This window comes from Cannabis sativa, chromosome 4 (assembly GCF_029168945.1).
Source record: "Cannabis sativa cultivar Pink pepper isolate KNU-18-1 chromosome 4, ASM2916894v1, whole genome shotgun sequence".
NCBI classification, from domain to species: domain Eukaryota; kingdom Viridiplantae; phylum Streptophyta; class Magnoliopsida; order Rosales; family Cannabaceae; genus Cannabis; species Cannabis sativa.
In genome coordinates, this window is record NC_083604.1 from 81,148,130 (window position 1) to 81,175,294 (window position 27,165).

Genomic DNA, 27,165 nt, shown 5'->3' on the forward strand with positions numbered 1-27,165 from the left:
TTAAAATACCCACAAAAATAAAACATATTTACATCACATCCTAGGTAGTGGAATGATTTAAAACAAACTAACAAAAAGTATTGAAAATTGGAAGAAACACAACTTTGATGATCAACATCACCAAAAAGAAAATATGAATAAGAAGACAAAATGGGTTGTGATAAGTGGGTCAGCATATATATATATATAAATATATATATTATATTTTATTTATATATAAAAAGTTAGAGATAAAAACAACAATGGCAAAAATGAAATGGCCACTCACTCATGACCCATGCAATGCATTGCATTGAGATTTGAGTGAGAGTAATCTCTCTTCAACATGACACCTTGCTATTATAGCTACCTTTACAGCCTACAACTCATTATGTGCCCACAACCTTTTTTGTTTTTTTTCATTTCTGTTAAATTATTAGTAAATTTTTGAAATTGTTAGATTTTAATATTTTATTTTATTGTGTAACAATACATTTTGTTGAAATTAAAAATAAAAACAAACTCAATGGCTGTCCAATTAAAAACTGTAAAAAACACTATCTTAAGTTGTGTGGTTTAGATGTAGAGAGAAATCTTTACTATCATATTTTTTTTTTGAGTTAAGTGTTCGAATTTTACTATAGCCGCTTATTATAATAGATTATGTTTGACTCTTTAGGAGGCTAGTTTATTCTGGTGGTATTATCTTTATTGGGATGATTATGAGAACTCTTATGAGGTGCATACTGAACAATTAAGACCGAATCAGGTATAAAATTCCTATAACTGATACGTGGTCTCCAAAATTGTCAAAACTATCAAAAGAGTAAGAAAACATCTACACCCTTAAAACCAACATTTGCCACAAAATAAACAATATCATATTATTTTTTTTAAAAAAATATTATTTTAAATTTCGTGTTTTATAAAAACGATTAATTGAACTATTTGTTTTGTTAAATGACAAATTAGATTATGTGTATTTTTTTAGCAAAAGCAAATAATCTAAAACTAGTTTCTAGTGCAAACAAATATAACAAATATAACAAGTTTAGTCATAATACTTTCAAGTGTGACTATTATTGACTTATTGTATTTAATTTCGATAAAAATTAAACTGAAGTATTATTTTATACTATTTAAAAAAATAAAGAATTTAAGACAGATTGATAACTTTAGTAAAACACACTAATAAACTATGTATTTATTTATTTATTTATTTTGGTTGTACAGTTCAAACATGTTTTTCATAATGTGTAAAATTGTGGTCTCAAATACTAGTTGTCTTTTAATGTACATTTAATGTAAGAAAGGTACTCATAGGCAGTCACAAGGACACACATTAAGATATTGTTATGTTCATCTTAAAAGGGATTTTATTCTATATACAGTAGAACCTCTATTCAAGAATACACTTGGGACCAAGAAAATAATATTCTAATTGAGAGGTTATAACTAAATAGAGTTACACTTGAAGAAAAAAAATCAAAATATCAAAAAATATCAATGTAACAAAAATACCAATAAACAATTCTTAATACTATATTATATTAAAATTATTTTCGAGGACATATAATATTTATACATGTACTATAATTTAAAATAAAATTATTAATTTTACATAAGTAAATTTATAAAATATATGTATATATTTATTTAAGATCTAATTATTCTTATATAGAGGTATATTTTATTAATACGAGACTTAAAAAATGTATAACTAATTACAATATAGAGGTTATTCTTATTTATAACTGGCCCAAATTGGGACTTCATTTTTTTATAACAAATTAGAGGTTATTCTTGAATAGAGTATTCTTGAATAGAGGTTCTACTGTATTATTATTGTCTATTTCTATGGCTTGGCTGGCTCTATCTAGTATCTACATTACATACATATGCTCTTTTATTTATTTATTATTCACTAAATTTATAGTAAAATATGTACTCAAATTATATATATATGCACAATTGCTTATAAAAATAACTTCATTTACACACTCAAATTATACCCTATGTATAATTAATTTCAGCCATTCAATTAAATGTGATATTATTCTTATGAAAAATTAAATTTTGGTGTGATGAGAGATCACTATTTATATAATTTGGTATAGTTATATGACCATATAATTACATTAATTAAGATGTTCTAATTCTATTCTCATAACTTATCATAAAAATTGTGTAATTACACTATGTAATTATTACTAATAAAATTAGAATTATTTACATCACATACTGAAATTTTGAACTTTTTTACTTTTATACTGTGGGGTAATTTTTTTTTAAAAAATACTATGTTTTTTTCAAATACTGTGTACTGTGTTAAATTTTTACTATTGTTCTACGATTGTTTTTTATTGTTCCACTATTGTTTTTAGTTATTCTGTTTTGTGTTCCACTGTTATTTTATAAAAACACAATATTTTTTTAAAAAATTCGTGTGACAGTATTTTTGTAAAAATTAACCTAAAATTTAATATTTTTGTAAGTTTTCCATAAAATTATTTAAACGATTTCACTTGCTCTTAACATAATAGATAGATCACAATTTCATTTGTTTTTATTTTTAGGTTTTTGTGTGAGATAATTTGAGAATTAGACGGTTAATTATTTAACTTATTTTTTTTATTTTTAAGTTTGGTTGTGCCTCCAACATTGCTACTAATAAAATTGTATTATTTATTAAAAAGATAGATAGATCACAATTTCTATAAATGACTTTTGCAATATGTTTTTGGTGATTATTATTTTTATTATTTATTGGTTGGTATTTTTTTTTTTTTGAAAAATTTAATAGTTGATATTACTTCTACACCTCAAATTAAAATTCAATAAACATGAATTTAAACATCCCACATTGTAATTAACGTGTCTAATTATTATTATATTAATTATGAATATATTATTAACAAAACATTTTTTAACTTCTTTCTCTTTCTACACTTAGATTAAGAATAACTATTTATTAATATTTATTTTCTTTGTGTAATTAAAATTTAGGATCTCTTCTATGATCTGATCTAATTTATAATAACCATATACATGATAATAATAATATTCTTTTGTTGATTATAAAGAGAAATAATAATATTCTTTTTTTATACAAAAAATATTATTATTACAATACAAGATTATATTCTCTTTTTTATTATACACTTGGTTAGTGAGCCAAACACACTTGTCTCAATATTCATATATTAAATTTATATATATACACGTATATAACGTATGATTGTATTTTTTTAATTTATTATTATTTTTTTTAAAAAAAAAACGTATGCTTGTATTGAATTTTTACGTAGTAAATGAAGTTTATTTTTAAATAATTTTACTACGCAAATCAAAGAAAGTTTGGTTGTTTTGTTATTTATTTATTTATTATTATTATTTTAAGTTTTGTTATTTTTCTTTTTATTACATAGGAAACATCATATGATTTTTTTTCTTCATTTATAGAAACTATAAATAAATAATTTTGGCATTATATTTCAAAAAAGTATAAATAATTTAGGGTGATTCTACAATGCACCCCTATAAAAGGGATATACTAATACACCCTTAACTTGTTTCGGCATCCAGAAAAAAATTTTAGTCTAATTTTTTTTCATATTCATGTAAGTTATATCTATTTAAGATATCCTACAAAATTTTGAGAAATTCAGAATAATTTACAATATAGAAAATAATGTTCAAACAGTCTATTTTACACGCGTATAAAATAAAATAATCACTCGTGCAACGCACTGTTTGAACGCAGTTTTCGGCGTGTTAAACTTTTCCGAATTTCTTAAAATTTTGCAGGATATCTTAAATAACTATAACGTACATGACTATGAGAAAAAATTTGACCAAAAAATTATTTTGGATGATAAAACAGATAGGGGTGTATCAATATACCCATTTTAAGGGGGTGTATTATAGAATTTTCCAATAATTTATTATGTTCAAAATAAAATTTAATATAGTTACACGTGTATAAAAAAAAATACACGTATACTCTATAATTGATGGTCTAAATTTTATTTTTAGGGCTGTAAAATATTTAAAATTAATAAAAAAATTATTAAAATATTTACTATAACAACTATAAATATCCCTATATAAAAAAAGATTAATAAGAATTTTTACCTTTTTTTAGGTAGTTAAATATTTTTCAAACTATCGATATTATTGGATTTACAAATTTTTGTCTAATTTTATTAAATTTATTTAACTAAATACTATCTATGTATCAAATCATACCATTTAAATTCTAATACCTACAAAATTAGTGTCCTTCAATTTTAACATATACTAAATCTTACATCTAAACTTTCATATACAGCTTCAAAAATCCTAATTATAAAAAAATAAATTCTAATTTCTCCGAGTTGAAAAATCATATGCTTGTAATTTTTTTTAGTATAACATAATTATATAACCTATCCACTAATAACTTAAGGGTCTTTATTGGAACTATGCTTTCTCCCTTTCTCCTACTATTCTTTCATTATTGAGTTAGTTTTAGTGGCTTGAGCACCAATAAAGTGTAATTTAATATCACGTCTTAAAATAAATAATTTTATCGCTAACTACTCATAAAACGATACCATAAAATAAATTAATATTAACATAGATCATTGCTATAAAGCTCCAGTAGCACCTAACACAACCTAATAAATAATTAGCTATATTCCACAACAGTTATTAAATTGAGCATTGCTATTAGACACCAGTGGTGCCTAGTACCTTCTCGACATGTCGCGTTGCGATTGGCTAGCGATACTCCTTAAAAATTATTATATTAAATTATGTGGGACCCGATACTTAGTTGAACCAATATCAGTATTAATATATAGGAGGGTGTTAGGTACTACTGGTACCCTTTAACATTTCTCTATTAAATTACATTATGCTCAACCCAATACTTAAGTACTATGTAGTATGCACCACCAATGTTTTTTTTTTTTTGCTGGAGATCAACTCTATTAAACAAACACAAAAGAAGTACAACAAAGTTTAGAAGGTCACAAGAGGGACCAGCTCCTCTACAGAAAGAAAACCAGTAAACTTAAGCCTAAAAGCCCAATGAGCAACCAGATGAGCAGCCTGAACCTGCGCCCGAGGCTTCCAAACAACCTCCACTTCGGGTAGGCCTTCCAACAGCTCCAGCAGCTTCCAAAAGACACCCATGAACCGCTAGTCGGGGGCCCTGCGCTCCTTTAACCCCTGCACCAGCAACAAGCAATCGGAGACAACCACCACCTGTCTCCATCCTCTGGTTTGACACCAGTTCAGAGCATGAATCAAGGCCCAGGACCAATGTTGTTTAGCATTTTTCGATAGAAACTAATAGTGTCCAACACCTTTTATAGATAGCACCTTACAATTAAATTAACCATATTTCTTAAAAAATATTTTTTTAAATTATAGGAGACTCGATAATTAATTATATTAATAGTATCTTTTAATATTTTTTGGTAACATATATTTAAAATAATAAATAATTTAAATATTATTATAAGTTTTGTCCTTTACATAAGTTTTTTCTTACATCTGAGTCCTTTCTCACAGTCTCTTTCTCTCTTTTATATCACATTCACACACACTCGTCGTCACAACCATTTTCACTATAAAACACACAACACAACTCAACTTCTCTCTCTTCTTCTCTTTCTCTCTCTACAAACCTCAAAACTCAGACCACAAACATGGCTACACAGAGATGAAGATGAAGATGAAGATGAAGATGAAGATGAAGATGAAGAACAACAACAATACTACTGATTATCACAGTCATTGAATAGCTTTACCTACCTACTTTCTATGTTGTTGTTGAGTTTCTACTAGTTCTTACTCTGTACAAAGACTCAGAGCTTTTCTCATTTTTTGAGGTATTTATCACAAGACTCACCCCTTGCCTCTGCCATAAAAGGTCAGTTTTTGATGTTTAGTGTTTTGGATTTTTGTTTTATTGTTTTTGATTTTCATTTTGAGTTTTCTTCTTCGTTTTCTCTGTTTGTCTCTTTCCTATTCTTGATGATAACTCAAAAAACAAAGGTAGAAAGGGATAGTACAAGATGAGATGATGATTTTTTTTTCTCTTTCTATATCTATATATTATTATTATTATTATTATTATTATTATGTATATATTTGTTTTCGAATTTCGAGCTTAATCTTTTTTGTTTTCATGTGCAATGTGTCTTCAGGTTCTAATCTACACATATACACAGTTTCATAGCTCGGCAAAATTCCAGATGGTGAAATGCCCTTTTATGATCAACGGTTTGATCTCTCTCGCTTAACTCGCCACAACCATCACGACCGACTCTCTCACTATTTTCATTCAATCGTCTTCTTCTGATAATGATAATGGGTATAGACCTTTCGTCGGCGGCGGAAATAAATGAAACGTTTCCAATTTTGGAACTCGCTTCAATTGGCAGCAATCTCACTTTAGTTCTAGTTTTCCTATTCATCGTCTCCGCTAGGAAGATTTTTGTATGTGCAGGTCGAATTCGGTTTCTTAAGGATGATTTAACTCCGAATGGTGGTAGTAGTCCAATTCAGAGGAATAGTGGAGTTGACGGAGAAATTGAAGATGTTAGGATCGGTACTGAGTTCAAAATCACCGTTTGTTGTTGTTTTTATGTGTTGTTTGTTCAGGTTGTGGTGCTAGGGTTTGATGGTGTTGGTTTAATAAGAGAATCTTTGAATGAAGAGCTTGTGAATTGGTCTGTGATTTGGTTACCAGCTGCACAAAGCTTAGCTTGGTTTGTATTGAGCTTTTCAGCTCTGCATTGTAAATTCAAGGTGTCTGAGAAATTTCCATTGTTGTTAAGGCTATGGTGGTTTGTATCGTTTGTGATATGTTTATGTACGTTATACTTTGATGCTAGAGGTTTTCTAGTTGATGATGGCTCAAAATCTCTGCCTTCTTCTCATGCTGTGGCTAATTTGGCCTCAACACCAGCTCTAGCTTTTCTTTGTTTCATTGCTATCAGAGGCAGTACAGGTAATAATCAAAGCTATCTCTTTTAATTCCTTAGTTCAACTTTAGCAAAGAAGAAAATTCCTTAGTTCAAATTTCATTGCTGAATTAAGACAAATTATCATAAAAGTTAAAAATAACCATATATTAAATATTGTAAAATTCATAAAATACAAAAAAAAAAAAAAAAAGAATAATGTAAGGTGTTGTGAAATTCCCATTGTTGTTTTTGTGATACGTTTATATATATACAGGTATTCAAGTTTGTAGAAACTCAGAGCTTCAGGAGCCTTTACTCATGGAAGAAGAAGCAGGGTGTCTTAAGGTTACTCCTTATAGCGATGCTGGGCTGTTTAGCTTGGCCACACTTTCATGGCTGAACCCTCTTCTTTCAATTGGAGCTAAGAGACCTCTGGAGCTTAAGGACATTCCCCTCCTTGCAACGAAAGATCGAGCCAAGACTAATTATAAAGTCTTGAACTCGAATTGGGAGAAAATGAAGGCTGAACATCCAACAGGACATCCATCTTTAGCATGGGCAATTCTCAAGTCATTTTGGAAGGAAGCAGCTTGCAATGCTGTCTTCGCCGGCTTGAATACTCTCGTTTCTTATGTGGGTCCTTTCATGATTAGCTATTTTGTTGATTATTTGGGTGGGAAAGAGACTGTTCCTCATGAAGGGTACATCCTTGCTGGGACGTTCTTTGTAGCTAAGCTGGTGGAGACCTTAACGACAAGGCAATGGTATCTCGGTGTAGACATTCTGGGTATGCACGTAAGGTCAGCTCTGACTGCAATGGTGTTTCGGAAGGGTCTCAGACTCTCGAGCACCGCCAAGCAAAACCACACCAGCGGAGAGATTGTGAACTACATGGCAGTAGATGTACAGAGGGTAGGGGACTATTCTTGGTATCTCCATGATATATGGATGCTTCCAATGCAAATCATTCTAGCTCTTGCGATTCTGTACAAGAACGTGGGCATTGCTTCTGTTGCTACATTAATTGCCACCATTATATCTATTGTTGTTACTGTCCCACTTGCCAAAATACAAGAAGAATATCAAGACAAGTTGATGAGTGCCAAGGATGAAAGGATGAGAAAAACATCAGAGTGTCTAAGAAACATGAGGATTCTCAAGTTGCAAGCTTGGGAGGATAGGTACCGGTTAATGTTAGAGGATATGCGAGGTGTGGAGTTCAAGTGGCTCCGCCGAGCGCTCTACTCGCAAGCTTTTATTACATTCATCTTCTGGAGCTCTCCCATATTTGTTTCAGCTATCACTTTCGGTACTTCCATATTCTTAGGCGGTCAGCTGACTGCTGGTAGTGTCCTTTCTGCTCTGGCCACTTTCAGGATACTTCAAGAACCACTTAGGAATTTTCCTGATTTGGTGTCAATGATGGCTCAGACAAAAGTTTCTCTTGATCGAATTTCTGGGTTCCTGCAGGAGGAAGAATTGCAGGAAAATGCAACCATTACCCTTCCCAGAGGTATGACAGAAACAACCATAGAAATTAAAGATGGCATGTTCAGTTGGGATCCTATCTCTTCAAGGCCAACGTTATCAGGAATACAGATGAAAGTAGAGAGAGGTATGCGTGTGGCTGTATGTGGAATGGTGGGTTCTGGGAAGTCAAGCTTTCTTTCTTGTATCCTAGGAGAAATCCCAAAGATCTCTGGTGAAGTAAGTTGCTATTACATGTTTTCAGTTTGGTTTTTGATCATCTTTTCTTCTGTACTTGTTGGATATTATCTTCATATTCTTACTTGTTCTGAATCTTTTTAGGTAAAAATATGTGGCAGTGCTGCCTATGTTCCTCAGTCTGCATGGATACAGTCTGGAAATATAGAAGAAAATATTCTTTTTGGCAGCCCAATGGAGAAACCGAGATACAAGAATGTTCTCCATGCTTGTTCATTAAAGAAGGATCTTGAACTTTTTTCTCATGGAGATCAGACCATTATAGGTGATAGGGGTATAAATTTGAGTGGTGGTCAGAAGCAAAGAGTGCAGCTTGCAAGAGCACTCTATCAAGATGCTGATATTTATTTACTTGATGATCCCTTTAGTGCAGTTGATGCACACACTGGCTCAGACTTGTTTAAGGTCAGATTTGCTTTTTTGAATGATTGATACCACCGTGTAGTTTAAAGTTTTTTAAAAAATGGCTAACAACTGAATATGGAAATGCAGGATTATATTTTGACAGCATTAGCAGATAAAACTGTTATATTTGTGACTCATCAAGTTGAGTTTCTGCCTGCTGCTGATTTGATCCTGGTAAGCACTCTGCTTTATCTATATGTGTTTTGCATATTTATCAGCTGAACTTTTCGGTCTCTAAATATATATGTAAAGAATCATTTTTTATGTAGCATCACTTTTTTTTTTTGTTGGTGTCAAAGTTTCATCTTTAATGTTCATTGTATCTTATAGGTTCTTAAAGAAGGGCGAATCATACAGGCCGGAAAGTATGATGATCTTCTACAAGCAGGAACAGATTTTAACACATTGGTCTCTGCTCATCACGACGCAATTGAAGCCATGGATATCCCAAATCACTCATCTGAGGATTCAGATGAAAATTTGTCTACAAATGCATCTGTTTCAGATGGTAAAAAACTCGATCCAGATGGTAGTAGCGTTGACAATTTGGCAAAGGAAGTTCAAGAGGGTGTATCTGCCGCGGAGCTGAAAGCAATTAAGGAGAAAAAGAAAGCAAAACGCTCAAGAAAGAAGCAGCTCGTGCAGGAAGAGGAGAGAGTTCGAGGAAGAGTTAGTATGAAGGTCTATCTATCGTACATGGCCGCAGCATATAAAGGCTTATTGATTCCGCTTATAATTATTGCCCAGACGTTGTTTCAATTCCTTCAGATTGCCAGTAATTGGTGGATGGCATGGGCAAATCCCCAAACAGAAGGAGACATACCTAAAGTCAGTCCTATGGTCCTTATTCTTGTATACATGGCCCTTGCTTTTGGTAGCTCCTGGTTTATATTTGTTAGAGCTGTACTGGTAGCTACATTCGGTCTAGCAGCTGCGCAAAAATTGTTTCTGAAGATGCTTAGAAGTGTATTTAAAGCACCGATGTCTTTCTTCGACTCTACTCCTGCTGGACGAATATTGAATCGTGTAAGTTTTTCTTTTCACTTCAAAATCATTTGTCAACTGTTTTATTTTATGTGAGTCAATTGCACACGATTAATTTCATGTATCATTTGTTACATTACAGGTGTCTATTGATCAAAGTGTAGTGGATCTTGATATTCCTTTTAGACTAGGAGGGTTTGCTTCAACGACTATTCAACTAATTGGCATTGTTGGTGTGATGACAACAGTTACTTGGCAAGTTTTGCTTCTTGTCATTCCTATGGCTATTGCTTGCCTTTGGATGCAGGTAATTAAATATTTCAATACTTGGCAATGTAAAAGCTCTTGTTTTGAAGAAAGCTGAGTAATAATATTGCACCAATTTTGGAAGAATTATATAGTTGGTTTTTCGATCAATTTTCAAAATTTTATTCCCATGCAATAACATGTCCGGTAGGTCCACATCTGCTGCGATGCATAACCATGCAGTTAAAATTAATTTGGCGGTCCAATTCTTTGCTAAGCTCACTGAATGGTTCTCATGCAGAAATACTACATGGCTTCATCAAGGGAGCTGGTTCGCATTGTTAGCATTCAGAAATCTCCAGTTTTTCATCTTTTTGGTGAGTCAATTGCTGGAGCAGCGACAATAAGAGGCTTTGGACAAGAAAAAAGATTCGTAAAGAGGAACCTTTATCTTCTTGATTGTTTTGCCCGTCCATTCTTCTGCAGTCTTGCAGCTATAGAATGGCTATGCCTACGCATGGAACTACTCTCCACCTTTGTCTTTGCTTTCTGCATGATTTTGCTCGTCAGCTTTCCACCAGGGAGTATCGATCCCAGTAAGTCCTGTAACTTCTTTATTGTTGATTACATGTCTAGATTAAGAAGAGGGATTTTATGTTGTTTCGGAGTTGTAAATAGAGTAAAACAGTAAGATGAACTTAACTTCTAGAACTGAAATGGATTTTTAGTTGAATCTTCAAAGGTAAAAATACATTGATATGAAAGCTTTGAGCTAGAACTTTAATCTCTGTTCTGTTGGACTTCTATGTGCATTACAAACAACGAAAAACATTGGCACTATCCTATGAAAAATGACATGATTTAACAATTGTCCTGGCTACTAACATTAGTTTTTTGATATGTGCAGGCATGGCAGGCCTTGCAGTTACTTATGGTCTTAATTTAAATGCACGTCTCTCACGTTGGATACTTAGCTTTTGCAAGCTTGAAAATAAGATTATTTCAATAGAAAGAATTTACCAATACAGCCAAATTCCAGGAGAAGCTCCATCAATTATTGAGGATTCTCGTCCTCCAACTTCGTGGCCAGAAAATGGAACAATTGATCTGATTGACTTAAAGGTTAGCATTTTTGTTTCACTTGTGAGGCAGTTCAATTTGTTGTCATTAACCTTTTTTAATTACTTGGTGTGATGTGTTAACAATTGCGATTGTGGGTTAAAAAAAAAGAAGAGTTTGGAAATTGCTGACAGTCTCTTTTTGTACATTAAAGGTTCGTTATAAGGAAAATCTTCCCGTGGTGCTTCATGGTGTAACCTGCAGCTTCCCTGGTGGAAAGAAGATCGGAATTGTTGGACGAACGGGGAGTGGTAAATCCACTTTGATTCAGGCATTATTTCGGCTGCTTGAACCAGAATGTGGGAAGATTATAATAGACGGTATTGATATTTCTAAAATTGGTCTGCATGATCTTCGTAGTCGTCTTGGCATCATACCCCAGGATCCTACCTTGTTTGAAGGGACTATTAGGAACAATCTCGATCCCCTTGAAGAACATTCAGATCATGACATTTGGCAGGTTTGTAATACCATGCATATTCCATATTAATCTCGTTCTAGTATATTTTTCAAATTCCTTGTGTGATGACTTTGAGATTGAATATGGTATAGGCGCTCGACAAATCCCAGTTAGGAGACATAATCCGTGAGAAAGAGCATAAACTCGATACACCAGGTATATTTATTGTATAGTCTATTCCTCTAGCCATGTAAGTAGACAATTTCGGTGACTGATCATCAACGCCAATACAGTGCTCGAAAATGGAGATAACTGGAGTGTAGGACAGCGGCAACTAGTTTCCTTAGGCCGTGCTCTTCTTAAACAGGCGAAGATACTGGTGCTTGATGAAGCAACAGCATCAGTTGACACAGCCACCGATAATCTTATCCAGAAAATTTTGCGAACAGAGTTTAAGGATTGCACCGTCTGCACCATTGCTCACCGTATCCCAACTGTTATCGACAGTGATCTTGTTCTGGTTCTCAGTGATGGTAAATTTACTTTTTCTATTTTTATTTTACTAAACTGGTCTGACACTTGCGTTATAACAATCGCTGAATTTGATTTTCAACTCATTTGTAGGTCGAGTTGCAGAGTTTGATACTCCTATCAGACTACTAGAAGATAAGTCATCCATGTTTCTGAAATTGGTAACCGAATATTCATCCCGTTCGAGTGGCATGCCAGATTTTTAATAGTAAATGGTATGTCAAATAGCCAAACAATCCGAAAGCCGGGGTTTGAGCAGTGTAAAACCATTCGTTATCAGACGTGGCTGCTGCAGCAACAGCAGCTACATTCGGCAAGTTAAAAGGGAGAAACATGGGAAGAGAAGGACAAAGGTGTGTGGTCCTTTTCCGAAAACTAAAATCCCATTGAATAATTAGTTTCTACTTTCGAAATGAAACAGGGGTTAATTCAAACCCCTAGTAGAAACTTTGAGTTCATTCAAGGTTGGTATACTTTTTCTTTATTAAAAAAAAAGGGAAATAAGATGGGTTGGGAATAAAGCCACAAGAGAGAAGAAGAGAGAGTTGTTATTATGTTAAATAATGTAGTTTTTAGATTGAAGCAAGAAGTTAGTTATTGAGTTAGGAGTACTTGTATTAGGGCTGAATTAGTCTAAGAAAAAAACTCATATGGTTTGTTATGCAGTTTCTAGTTTTTAGACCCTTTGCTCTTCCTTCTTGGTAGGCTTTTATTTAACCTTTATGGAATAATAAACTTCTTTGTAATCTCAATTGTAAAGAGACTTAATTACAGCTGCTCTTAATCCAAATTCCCATGCTTTCTTTCATGGGGAAATTTTTGTAGGAACTTATCTCAATTATCTTATATGTTTTCATTTCATTTCATCAAAGTAAAGAAGAAACATTAAATTGGGAATGCTATTTAGTGGAGAATGATATTCTAAAGGTGATTGAAAACTCACTTATGTTACACAACAACGTTTTGTTTCTTACTTTTCCATAAGGTCAAATTCCCTCCAACAAAAACACAATATTTTTAAGGGTGTTTTTGAAAGTAACTATGTAATTACTAGGTAAGGTAATTACTAGGGTATTAATTACACAATGTAGTAATTACACTATATTTATGAATTCTTAATATCTTGTTTGGTAAAATAGGTAGTAATTACATGGGAAAATAATATTTTTTTAGTAGCTAATGTTTAATATGGAAAGTTTTTAGTAATTACACAGTGTAATTACATTCAATTCTCATGGGGGGCCATGAGAATTGGAGAGTGTAATTGGAACCCCTCAATTACTTTCAATTACACAGTTAGATTGTAATTACATGATCAGACAAACATGCCAAATTGTGTAATTACCTCCAATTACCAGGTGGCTTTCCAAACGCACCCTAAGTAGATCTTCTATACACATTAAAACCTGCCTAATCTACATCTAAGAAACATTCAATATAAGAGCGACTATGGTTTTTTTAGAAAATATCCTCTTTAGGTGCCACTTTCAAGTAACACAAATTTTACTTTAGTGTTGCTCGAACTGTTGAAGATGACATAAACTAATTGACCACACTAACCTAATATGCAATATCAGAACAAAATCAATCAATGTAAGTCTGTAGGGGTGTTCATTAGACCACTTTTAATGTTTTTAGGCCTATCTAAATTCAATCTAATTATATATTGGATGTTACATTTTACCATCTGATCCGATCTATCAAATCGATTCAGTATTCATTAGTTGTTGGATTGGATCAGTTTTGTCCATTTGATGTATTTTATATATACATCTGTTGCATTAATTCGGGTTTATTAAATATTTTAGACCTAGTATTAATATTTTAGATCCAGTATTTATTTGTTTGATAGTTGGATCCATCCAATTCAAAAAGAAAATAAAATTTTAATGTTAATTTTCATTTATACATATATTTTTTTTATGTATAATATTTTTTTTTTATGTATAGCAACATAAAATCAAATTACGCATTCAAAGTAAATAAAAGTATTAAGTAGTTCGATTGGATGTTGGTTGTATTAGATTTTGGATACTCCATCCAACATTCGATCCGATCCAATTAGATATTCAAAAATAACATGTAATCTGATCCAATTACATTTGGACATCAAATCTTTAGCGGTCGGTTGTAGTTGGATCAGTCAGTTATCATTGGATTAGATTCATTTATGCATGCCCCTAAATGTAAGATAATTGAGCTTCCCAACTATCTTTTGATTTCTCTCAAGATTTTCAAATAGTTCTCCATCTCTCGTAAGGTGTATATTAGGAGTCATTTAAGTATTACTAGGTTTTACTCCTAATTTTCATGTTTCACGTAATAAATATAAAACGTACATTCTTTAGGAAGATACTTTTATTGAGTAATTTACAGCGCAAATAGCTAAATTTAACTATCGATTGCAAATAAATGCTCAAGTTTAATTTTTGACGGTAATACTATCTATGTTATATATCTAGAACTTCTGTAAGGACTTGACCATTAAGTGTCAAGTCATTATTCACGTGTTATTTTTTTATTGGTATATTTAATTTTATAGTACATAAAAATAAAAATTTAATGATCTAGACCAATTAGGCACTGCCATGTGGCTATTGGTTTGACATTTAACGGTCAGGTACCTATAAAAGTTCCAGAAATATAATTTAGGTATTATTACCGTTAAAAATTAAAGTTATGTATTTATTTTCAACTAAGAGCTAAAGTTAGATATTTATGCCTTGTTTCAATTTTTTTTTGTTTAAATTAAGGTGTATAAATTTTCTATAACTTTCTAAAAAAGGACAAAAAGAAGTAAATTCCTAAAAAGAAAGTACTCAAACCCATTGTAGTGGCCCATGCCCAGGCCCAATATTTCCAAAGGAGAAGCCCACAAAGTAACCAAACTGGGCTCAGCTCAATCACACATACAGAGAGAGCCCTCTCTGGCTTTCATCTTCTTCCTTTCAGAGCTCTCTCTCTCTCTCTCTCTCTCTCTCTCTCTCTCCTCTTGACTGTAGTAATCCAGCTCCACCACGATGCAGGCCGTAGCCAGGCGTCTAGGGCAAAAATCACTGAGCCCTTCGCCTTCAATTTCATCGCTCAAGTCTATCTACCCTCTCAACTACGATCACTGTACGCACACTCTTTCTTTCTTTTATCTCTCTAGGGTTTACGTTCCTAATTATTATTAATTGAGCGTTTGAGATTGATTTTGTGTAGATTATGGAGCTGAACACCCGAGGTACGGATCCACCGTTGCCACTAAAGGAATCGGTCACCTTGTTAGGAAAGGGACTGGTGGAAGATCATCTGTTAGGTAAAATTGTTTGTTATTATATTATTTTAAATGAAGAATGTGAGAGTTGAAAATCTGAGTTTTAGCTTGTTTGGGTTCTGAGAAAATGTTGGAATTAGAAAAGTTCCATCTTTTTATTTATTTATTTGGGCTTTGTTTATAGAACGATCAATATGGACGGCAAATTGATCAAATTTCATTGCTTTTTGAATGCCCCTTTTGGAATGTACCTTCATAGAAAGAAAGAAAAAACTATGGTTGTGTTTAATTGAAGGGAGTGAAATGGAATTGAATCATTTTTCATTCTATTTTTTTGTTTGATTGCATTTTAAAAGTATTGGAATGTTATTCTATCATCTTGGTGAATGACTATTCCATTTTGAAATGGAAGGAAACAACATTACAATGTATTTTAAATTTGATTTGATTCCGATACCTATTCTCATTCCCATTTCTATTCCTATGTTTTCATTACTATTTGTTGAAGTCTTCGCAATTTTTGGAAAGTGTACTTTCCCCCCCACCATTGTGTTAATACATAAGGCTGGTATATAATTTTTGTGTTTATTTTGTATTTCAGTGGCATAGTAGCTACAGTTTTTGGAGCAACTGGATTTCTTGGTCGTTATGTGGTGCAGCAACTTGGTAAACTGAGTGTTAATTAATATTATTTCTTTTATTAATAGAAAAGAGGCATAAGTTTGGAACAGACCTTATTTGATTAGTCAATTTTTTTAAAAAAAATTCCATGCTTTTTTGTGCTGATTCTTCATTTCCTAACCAGCTAAGATGGGATCTCAAGTTCTAGTTCCTTTTCGGGGTTCTGAAGATTCTCATCGTCATCTAAAGCTGATGGGAGATTTGGGACAGGTTTGAGTAATATATGGATAATTATGGATTAGTGAATTGCTTTTGAATGTTTTATTTGAATTTGTAGTCACTGATCATGTTCCGATGATTTTCTATCTCAGATAGTGCCAATGAAATACAATCCAAGAGATGAAAGTTCAGTTAAAGCTGTAATGGCAAAAGCTAATGTGGTTGTTAACCTTATTGGTATGCATCTTTTTTGCTTTTGAGGTTTATTGCTTGGTTTGCACAAAGGACATTAACGGTAGTTCGTATTTGTTGGCAGGAAAGGATTATGAGACAAGGAATTATAGCTTTGAAGAAGTAAACCATCACATGGCTGAGCAACTTGCAACGGTAGGTTTATAAGCTTTATTGAAGAAACTTCCATCTTTCTATAAGTAACATTGACTGGAACATGGATATAGGATTTAAGTGACCTATTTTTTTATCTGCATTTTCTCGCGTGAAAGAGGATGTTGTTAACTTGTAGCACATTACTCCATAGTATTTTTTTAGGAATGGAAAATAATCCCTTCAATATTATCTATGACTGTGCCTTATGAATTTACATGGTTTATGTGTCATTTTTCTGTGATGTTTATGTGATTTTCCCATAAGAAGAATTAGAACTCTCTCTCTCACTCTTGCTTTTCTGTTTCTAATTGAGCCAAATTCACGTGTAAGAAGAATTAGAAGAGGAAGAAAATCCTAGTAAAAATGAATATAAATCTCCTTCTCCTTCAGTGGTAATGTGATAAATATAATGTCTACAGATTGCTAAAGAGCACGGTGGGATTGTAAGATTTCTCCAAGTTTCTTGTTTGGGGTCATCTGCTTCATCACCATCAAGACTGCTAAGAGCAAAGGCTGCTGCAGAAGAGGCTGTAATGAGAGAAATGCCTGAGGTAGAGATTAATGATAATCTTGTTTTTTCATGATCGATACGAGTTGTATGTTGCTCCCTGTATATATTCAAATTTGTGATTTTTGGTCAATAATAGCTTTCCTAATATTTATAACAGGCTACGATTTTGAAATCTGCTGCATTGGTTGGCACAGAGGATAGACTTTTAAACCGGTGGGCAGAATTTGCTAAGAAGTATAGCTTTCTTCCCCTCATTGGAGGTGGATCTACCAGGTACGTGTTTAATGTAACAATATGGATATACTTACTACTTTCAAAGTACATATCCATTATGACTTGGATACTTATGTGTGTATTTTTCAATGAATTATTTTCAGAATTCAACCTGTATATGTCGTTGACGTTGCTGCTGCAATTATTGCTGCCTTGAAAGACGATGGTGCCAGTATGGGAAAAGTTTACGAACTTGGTGGCCCAGAGATCTTTACAGTGCGCGAATTGGTAATTACTCATCTTCTTCTCTACCATATGTTGCATTCCATTATTGGTTTTTTCTTTTTTACTCAGTTAATGAAATGCAGGCAGAGCTTATGTTTGAGACGATTCGTGAATATCCTCGCTACGTAACACTTCCTGTTCCTATTGCAAAGGTAAACAAACACATAACCTGTTGATAAATATCAAACATAACTTCATATTTTACCACCACAAGAAAATACAATATAGATTTTTCTCATTATATGACTATTTTCTTTGTTTTATAATCACAGGCCATGGCAATGCCACGAGATATATTGGTTAACAAGGTTCCCTTCCCGTTACCCAATCCGGAGATCTTCAACCTAGATCAGATCATTGCTCAAACCTCAGATACACTAGTGTCTGAAAACGGTAATAGCAATAATATTTAGTTTTTTTTTTGCTCTTTAATCTCAGCTGATTTTCCCAAATTCCAATTATGATATTGTTTGGCTGCAGCTTTGACTTTCAATGACCTTGGACTCATGCCACATAAGTTGAAGGGATACCCTATTGAATTTCTTGCCTGCTATCGTAAGGGCGGTCCACAATTCGGTTCTACAATCAGTGAAAAAGTGTCTGCAGATTGGCCATGATATCCCAAAGGTCATTTTCTTGTTTGTTGAAGAGTGTTACCGAGTTGGAAACGTTGAATCAGGTTCGGGTGCAAGAATTTTGTTTCATTCTCTCTGATCTTATGAGCCAATTAGAGGAGAGAATAATACTATCTAATACTATAATGAAAATCATAATTTTGTGTCTTTTAATTTGCTAACAATTTTGTCATTGGCCAAACAGGTTTTCAACAAGGGGGCATTTTAGAAAAGTAGGAAAGCAATAAAGAGATAAGGTTCATATGGAAAATGGTTCTTCAGTTATTTTTCTGACTTGTATAATTTGTGAAGTACTGCCTATTTGTAATTTTTTTTCTTTCTAAAAAGTTCTAAATTTTCATTTTTGGCTCGATCGTTCATAAGCCCCGAGTAATGGAGGGAACCTTGAAATTGTTTTCTCATTTTCCTTAAATTTTAGCATCTGTTATCATGTTTGGAATTCAACTCTTCATTTCTGTTCTTCAGCTTCAGTCATTTTATTTTCAGGTCTTCACTCTCATATCCCTCTTTGAAACTTTGAACTTGAGTAAAGCAAAGAAAACCAGCTTAAAACTTATATTTATATCAAATGGTTAGTTTCAAATTATCTTATATTATTCACATATTTAGGCAGTCGTCCTTGACATCTTATGTCCTCTTCAAGTGATTGGTGTACAATTTTCAAGGATTACGAGCAACATCACGAGTTATGTGTGCCTACGAACTAGGGAGAGCGACCGAACCAGCTCGGGATACCTTACCCAAAATTTTAATCTTCTAAATTTAGGAATAGGAATAGCTAACTTTGTAAGTAAAATAGCAGATTCTAAGAGGGCTTCAGTGTTTTCAGACCTATAATTATAATTATTCCAATAAAAACCGTGTAAAAAGGTAATGGAATTGATCCAAAAAAAAGAAGAATTTCAGTCAATGTAAGAGTATAGCCTTTGATTTTAGGAATTTAAAGAAAAAGGCAAAAGGGATATTATTAGTCATATCATAGATAAAGTAAAACATATATACCAAACTCATAGTACAAGCAAAGAACCCCATTCATAAACACAGTTTCTACTATTCAAGAAAGAAACTCTTTCATTCCAAACAAGAACAACAAGTTTCAGAAATGTTCTCGGAAACTGGCCCCGAATTCTCCGAACATATCAACCTCGAAGGGAAGAACACGGGTGCATCGTTTTCGCTGCACCGAGGCAATGGATCGGGGTCCCATGATGGCTGTTGTTGCATTAATATTTACATAAACAACAACATTCAAGGAGCTAACAACTCAGTTTTGTCTGAGAGTAAAGTTGAAATGAGAGATCCTGGAGTTCATTTCTACTTTGGAGATTTGAAGTTGGGTAAGAAATGTAGAAGAACAAATAAGAAGAGAAAGGTTTTTAAAGGAACTTCTTCCTCTTCTACTACTTCTACTTCTTATAATGTAGTGCCTTTATTTGCATTTATATTCTTCAGTCTCATATTATTCTCAATGGTCAAGATTATATGAATTTCTCAGTTTATATTGGTCAATTCTTTCATTATATATTCATGTATATATATAGGATCGTTTAGCAGCCTATTGGATGATTTAAGAAATTGATATCTGAATTATAGAATGTAATGATTAAATTTCTTATCTAATAAAACTATAAAAATTCAATCTGATTTTCTTTTTTGTTACTATGTCAATGGAATAGATTGAGGGGAAGAACAATATTAAATGTACTGTCTTAATCAATTAGCATCTCAATCTTCATCACCCAAAAATAATATTTTCATTATTTTTTTCTTCTCTATTTAGGCCGACTCTCAATTGAATGGGTCTTAAGAACTAAAAAAATTTAGACCCTTAACTGGTATTTTTAAAAATTATTAAAAAAATATATATTTTTAAGAAATTTTATTTTTATTTTAGATCCTAAAATAGGTGAGTTTTAGGCGCAACCTAGTCCATCATAGCCTAGAGTCGATCCTGTCTCTATTTTATCTCTATTATAGAGAGAAAATAGTAATTTCTCAAAAAGAAAAAAAAAAGATATGAACATAGTTGTTTATTATTAGTACTCTGATCTCTGTTTTGTAGTTGTAGAGTAGTGGTATAGACGCTTTTGCTCGCATTTAATTTGGGTTAATGTTCGAAATTTGACGAGAGACGATATGCTTAGCTTAACTCAAATATTTTTTATGATTAATTGTGGAGATATTGTTATGTTCACCTTTGCAAAATATAGATTTTAGAAATTATTATTTGATATAGTTGAAAATTGATCACTAATTTTTATAAAACACAAAGTTAGTTCAAATCTAAATTACTATTTTTTATTCATCTAGATATGTAAGAGCTAAAGTATTTATCATGGTGACCTTATCAGAATCATTGATTCATTTTGTCTCATCCAATTTTGTTGTAGCTATTGTTTTTATTATGTAAAAAATCATGCAAATTTACTTGGCAATATATTATAGATGAATGATGAATTAAATGAAACAAAAGGGACATTGTTATTATTATTCTATGAAATGAGTAACTATAAAAGGGGATTCCAATTTCTACCTTTATGAAAAGGTGAGGGAATATTCTAAAATCTTTTACTTTATATATTCATAATAATAATGGTCACACACTTTAGTGTTCAATAGAATAATAGTGCTAGGTAATCATGATTTTGAATGATGAATAAATGATTTTTTTAACACAATAAATAATTATTTAAACAATAACACAACTAGGTGCAATTAAATTAATTAGTGACTAAATAAAAGTAAATAATAGGGCCAATAAAAATAGGGCAAGTAGAATTAGTGGAAGCATAATGTGGGTGTATGTCATTTATTTATTTTAGTTTTGAAAAAAGAAAATATTTTTTAAGTCAAGAGGATACACATACACTAGTGCTACTACCCAACAATTTTTTTAATATTAATATAAATAAATGATTTATTATTTGCAAAACGACAAGTGTCCTTTTTTAAATATAAGACTTTATATTATATATGAATGTCTATATTAAATTAATTAGCAAGTTTAATTAAGAACTGGAATTTGTGGAGATAAATTTATAACTTTGGAAAAGCTCATGTGAAATTTATTCATATAATATACATATTAATCTAGTAAATATTCTAACAATACAACATTATTGTTAAATTACAAGTTTTATTTTGTTGATAATTAATTTGGCTTAATCCAATCTTAGTACTAAAAACAAAACCTCAAAACTATATCTGAAATATTAAAATGGTTGTCAAACAATTTCTAAATAATCCAATTTGTTTTGTAAGGCTAAATTATGCAATCTTAATTTCAGCTCATTTTTTTTTTGGGTGTGAAAATTAATTATTTGGATTTTAATTTCATGATCAAATAATGTGAATGAAGAAAGATGTTATGGTCACATTGTGATATTCTCATCTTAGTTGTGGATCTCTATGGATATTGATCTACAACCACAAACCCATATCATCATTTATCAAAGTTATATCTATATAATATATCATATGTGTATTATTAATTGTAAGAGTCTTTACATTGTCCATGGCTGTCTCTTGGGCCAATGCCAATGATGTTCATTTGATCATGAAAACACATATATGAAAAGTGTTTTTCTAAACAAACTACCCCCAAAAAAATTATTTCATTTTCATATACCTAGAGCTTGATATCCTTATCTTTACAAGAGTATTTTCAACTTTATATTGATTAGAAAAAATAGATTTTTTAATAGCATGGTTAGACATGTAGGGTCATGTCATGTGGATGGGGACGGAATCCTGGTAGGAATATTCCTCTTATAAATAGAGAGCGGAGTAAGGGTAAAGATTATTTTTGTCCCTGAATGATAAATGGAGCGGGAACAAGGATGACACTGCCGCGATGAGGCTCGATGGAGACTCGGTTAATATATTAGTTATTTTTCTATTAATATTTTATAATTTATAACGCGTATTTGTATTTTTTTTGTTATATTAGTGAATTTATAATGCTTTAAATAAATAAATATCTATGAATTTCGTCACCTGTTTAGTTAATCGAAGAAAAAAAATATAATCTCGTTTTGTATATATTTTATATCCATTAATTTTCCTTTAACAAAGTTATCAAAAATATACTTAAGTGGTTTATCTAGTGAGTTTAAAATACTCTTTTAGATAAATTAATCCTGAAATGTATATATTTAGAAAAAATACAATGGATCTAATTAACCTATATTCAATACTCTTTTTTCCCTACCTATTTTTTTTTTTTTTTGAAATTTTAATGTTAAAAAAAATCTAAAGAACCCAAGTGCAAAAGACGACAACAACAACAACATAATAATAATAATAATAATAATAATAATAATAAATATTATTATTATTATTATTGTGTGTGTCCATGAGAGACACTCACATGTGGGAGTGCTATATATATAAATCTGAGTTGTGAAAATGACTTAAGAGAAAAGTTTCATACACAAAGTTTTGCATGAAAATCCTTAAATTGGTCCATGTGTATATGTTACGAAAATTCTGTTTATTACGCAAGTGAACGTATCAAGTAGTATCTCACGCAAGTGAGGTCGAACCACAGGGAATTGGATTGAGTACTACTAAATTATAATTATGATTCTATTTGGTAAAATATTAAGTTGCAATTTTAAAAGTAAATAACTCAGAAAATTAAAGAGAAAATTAACGAAGATTAATCAAGATGAGAGATTAGGGAGGTGAATCCTGTTGATAAGTTACCTATGTTAATGCCTAATTGCTATCCTTATCTCAATGTGAAAGACAGATTATAAATTAACCTAACTCTTTTTCAGATCTTTTAGGTTCTAAATAATATGTTCTCTAATTAACTTCTTAACTAGATCAACACAAAATCAGCATTAAGCAATAATCTATTAGTCACTAGACTATGTAAATACTTTCGTTTTACATCAAAACCTAGACTATCCAAATTTTAGCATTCCTAATTCTCACTTTTCAGATTTCGAATTAGGATCATAGAGCATGTAAAAGGTGATCAAGCTTGCACATGAAATTAAACACAAACAAAGATAGTATTCACACATAAGATGAAGGAATGGCAATTATTTATTAACTAGGCATAAACTTAAACAACATTCATCATCCTCCCTTATTGGGAAATTTAGTTCATAATAACTCTAAAAACATCCATGATTAATTCAGAAATAAAAACAAACATAAAGAAGAATAAAAAGGGTAAAAGAAAGAAACTAGAAGGTGGTATTGCTCCGGGTCTTCAAGATAGCTTCCTCTCCACTTTGCCTCCACTATTAGGTCTGTTTTTGCTTGCCTTTGACCTTCAATGTCGTATTCCTTATATAGGGATAAGTGGTGAGCCTCCAATTGAGTGAAAAATCAAAATTAGGTCAAATGCGATTTCCGTACATAGTCGCGACTAGCATTTAAGCCGAGTCGCGACTACGAGCAAAACTCGAAAACCGAGTTTACGCCTATCTTACGAAGTCGCGACCGGGGGTCGCGACCAGAAAAAGGGCCGCGACCGGGCTCATCGAGAGGTCGCGACTGCGATGCTTCAGAACCGAGATTTTCCAATTTTTTCCAAGTTTGTCCCGCTTTTTCGCCATTTGACCGAATTCGAACTTTAACACCCCGGGAACCTGAAATAATGAAAATCAAGCGTAAAACTGCTCCAAAAGACACCAATAGACGAGATAATGCTAACTTTAAAGACCCGAAATATAGGTTAATTATAACCTAACAAATTCCCCCAAACTAGATTCTTACTCGCCCCCGAGTAAGAATAAAAAAAAAAAAACTAACTACGCTATCAGATAATCACTACGCTGCTGACTCATGCTCTGTTTTCTTCCTTGCATAAACTAGAATTTTGATCCTACTAACTCTAACAATTAACTCGGATGCTCAATTAACAACACTATGTACAAGTGCAACAATCTACTCAAATATGAAACATCGTTATAAAAGTTTTACTCTTTCCATTAGTTCCACAATCCGATAACTCATAAGCTTGCATGCTTACCTTTCTCCACTAATGTTGACAGTATTCTTTGGAATCATTAGGTCTTTTCAAGGCTTAGGTATGTATGGCTCAGATATTCAGGGATAGGCAAAAGACAATTTTGGCTCAAGATATCATAAGCACACAAATAGAACCCCCAAGCTTTTTACTTTTCTTTTTATAAAACCCCATACTGTTCCCAAGTTTACCAAGATTGAGAGAAGATATATATCTATATATATATTTTTTTTTTTTTATTTTCCAACATCACTGAAATCATATTCTTTACTTCTTTTTTTCTCAATGCCTTGTTTTTTTTTTTCAGTGACATTGAATTACACAAATTTTTCTCCCTCTCACTATTTCGTCACACTAAATGTTTCTTTTCCCCCAAACTAATCATATAGCTTATGATATCATGGATAATCATGGTGAGAATAAGAATTAATAGTGTGGTTGCAACATTTCAAATCAGTGGGTGAAAACACAACAGGTTAAGGCTCAAAAGGGTAACTATGGATACACATTATGGTAGGCTTGAAAGGCTCAAACTATCCAACAAATGCCTAAGTCATATTCCAATTGAACACTATCAAGGATTTCGCCTCAAAAGAATAAACATGCAAGTTCTAAGCTATCCTGTCAATCTTACCACAAACCATAGTAAAACAGTTATAACAATTTTCACAACTTGAATATTTGCAGAAAAACACAGGTTTCTAAGCATCCAAACTAATCCAAAGAGTTAACAGAATCAAGCACACAGTTATTTTGCAGTTTCAGATCACATCACACTAATCAGCAGTATACAACTATCATCAAGCTTATTGCCATTCCTTAACTAAAACAAAAAACTAAAACAGAAAATTAAAATGCAGAAATTAAAGTGCGGAATTTAAAATTTTTAAGTCTCTCCCCCCAAACTAAATATTACATTGTCCCCAATGTATACAGTAATATGCAGAGAGAAGAAACTTACCTGAGACCCTATCAAAAAGGGTTAGGTGGACCCTTTCCATCCAAAAGAGCCCTCGTACTAAATGAAGAAAATTGACCACCATTCGTGTTGATTTTAGAGTTTTGCACAAGAGTAAACTCACCTTCAGAACTACCACACATCAATCTTTTCCAACGACGCTGAATCGTTCGAAGTCGCTCTTTAGGCTTTGCTTTCTTCTTATCAGCTTTAACAAAAGAACCCTTCACCATCTCAATCTTGCAACAGGTAGGAATGTCGGTTGGGGCAAAAACATTAAAATTGACCTCTTCATCTTGCACTCTCAACTTTAACTCTCCCTTTTGAACATCTATTAATGCTCGGCCCGTGGCTAAGAATGGCCTTCCCAAAATAATGGGAATAGTTGAATCTTCCTCCATATCAAGAATTAGGAAATCAGCAGGGAAGATAAACTTACCAACCTTCACCAGTATATCTTCAATTATCCCACGAGGATGAGTCAAAGAACGATCTGCCAGTTGTAAAGTCACTGTTGTAGGCTTTGCTTTTCCCAATCCTAGCCTCTTGAAGACAGACAAAGGCATTAGATTAATGCTTGCTCCTAGATCACATAGAGCTTTAGTTTCCACCGAACCCCCTATAGAGCATGGAATATTGAAACTACCCGGATCTTTAAGCTTGGGCGGTAGTTTCTTTTGCAAAATGGCGCTACACTCCTCAGATTAATGCCCTTTGTTTCATAGTCCTCCAATTTTCTCTTCTTATACAATATCTCCTTCATGAACTTCACATAACGGGGCATTTGTTCCAAGGCTTCAGCAAAAGGAATGTTGATGTGTAGTCTTTTGAAGACCTCTAGAAATTTTGTGAACTGCTTGTCTAGATTGGTCTTACGGAGTCTCTGAGGATAAGGTATCTTTTCATGATGATCAATACTGATTGGTGGGGACTGTTGTGGTTGTGTTGAGCTATCGCAGCCTTCTACCGTTGGTGTTGGGGTTGGCACTTTGGTTGAACTTTAATCTCCTTATTTACATCAATTGGTTGTGTCAATTCGGGCCCATCATACTTCTTACCGCTCCTCGGGGTAATTGAATTGCGGTTTGCTTAGGATTAATTTCAATTGTACTAGGCAAATTTCCTTGAGGACGGGTTGCTACCGAGTTGCTAGTTGGCCCATCCGAGTACGCAGGTCTTTAATGGAAGATCTAGTTTCGGTCATGAATTGTAGCAATAAATCGTACGCAAACCGAATTTCCACCAGAGGTTTGTTGCTGATTAAACTGTTGATTCTGATTCTGGTTCTGATTTCGTTGCTGATAGAACCCACTGTTTCTTCGGTTATTACCCTGGTTGAACCCATAATTGTTGTTATTACTCTGTGAAAAATTTCCAATGGCTTTAGCTTCATCCATTGGCAAATCATCTACATCTGCTTGACACTCTGAAAAGTGGTGACTTCCTCCACATAACTCACAAACAACTTGGGCTTGTTTAGCTTGCCTGCAATTATCTTTGTCAATGCTTCTACCCGAGTTTGTCAACTTAGTGATGGCATCCACCTCTAACACACCAGCTACCTTCTTTGATTGACTCCTCTCAGTTGGCCACTGTTGATTGTTTAGAGCCATCTCCTCCAATAGATCATAGGCCTCATTAGCACTCTTCCTCATAAAGGCTCCTCCAACAAAGGCATCTATTAAAGTTCTTGTATTTCCTACCAACCCATTGTAGAAATTGTGGACCAGCATCCACTTCTCT

At 32.6% G+C, this 27,165-nt stretch overlaps 2 protein-coding genes across 3 annotated transcripts; both read left to right on the forward strand.

The window, feature by feature from the left end:
- The first annotated feature begins 5,559 nt into the window (after positions 1–5,559).
- On the forward strand, positions 5,560–13,172 carry LOC115713992 (ABC transporter C family member 5). Its single transcript, XM_030642495.2, has 13 exons — positions 5,560–5,899; positions 6,177–6,982; positions 7,213–8,645; positions 8,748–9,068; positions 9,156–9,242; positions 9,399–10,094; positions 10,195–10,359; positions 10,600–10,894; positions 11,206–11,420; positions 11,572–11,877; positions 11,970–12,033; positions 12,111–12,350; positions 12,442–13,172. The coding sequence occupies exons 2-13, from the start codon at positions 6,334–6,336 to the stop codon at positions 12,552–12,554; spliced, it is 4,584 nt and encodes a 1,527-aa protein (XP_030498355.1). The 5' UTR covers positions 5,560–5,899; positions 6,177–6,333; the 3' UTR covers positions 12,555–13,172.
- Positions 13,173–15,209: 2,037 nt separating this feature from the next.
- Positions 15,210–18,922, forward strand: LOC115714000 (NADH dehydrogenase [ubiquinone] 1 alpha subcomplex subunit 9, mitochondrial). Of its 2 annotated transcripts, XR_009687531.1 has the most exons (13): positions 15,210–15,465; positions 15,553–15,649; positions 16,209–16,273; positions 16,413–16,498; positions 16,600–16,684; positions 16,764–16,834; positions 17,254–17,385; positions 17,503–17,618; positions 17,723–17,846; positions 17,927–17,995; positions 18,116–18,236; positions 18,324–18,522; positions 18,663–18,922. XR_009687531.1 is itself a non-coding variant. In XM_061114690.1 (12 exons), exons 1-12 carry the CDS (start codon positions 15,369–15,371, stop codon positions 18,458–18,460), a joined length of 1,200 nt encoding a protein of 399 aa, XP_060970673.1. In that variant the 5' UTR covers positions 15,240–15,368; the 3' UTR covers positions 18,461–18,922. The 2 variants fall into 2 exon arrangements, 1 of the variants encoding a protein (XP_060970673.1); XM_061114690.1 differs by having other exon boundaries at positions 15,240–15,465; positions 18,324–18,922.
- Positions 18,923–27,165: the final 8,243 nt, after the last annotated feature.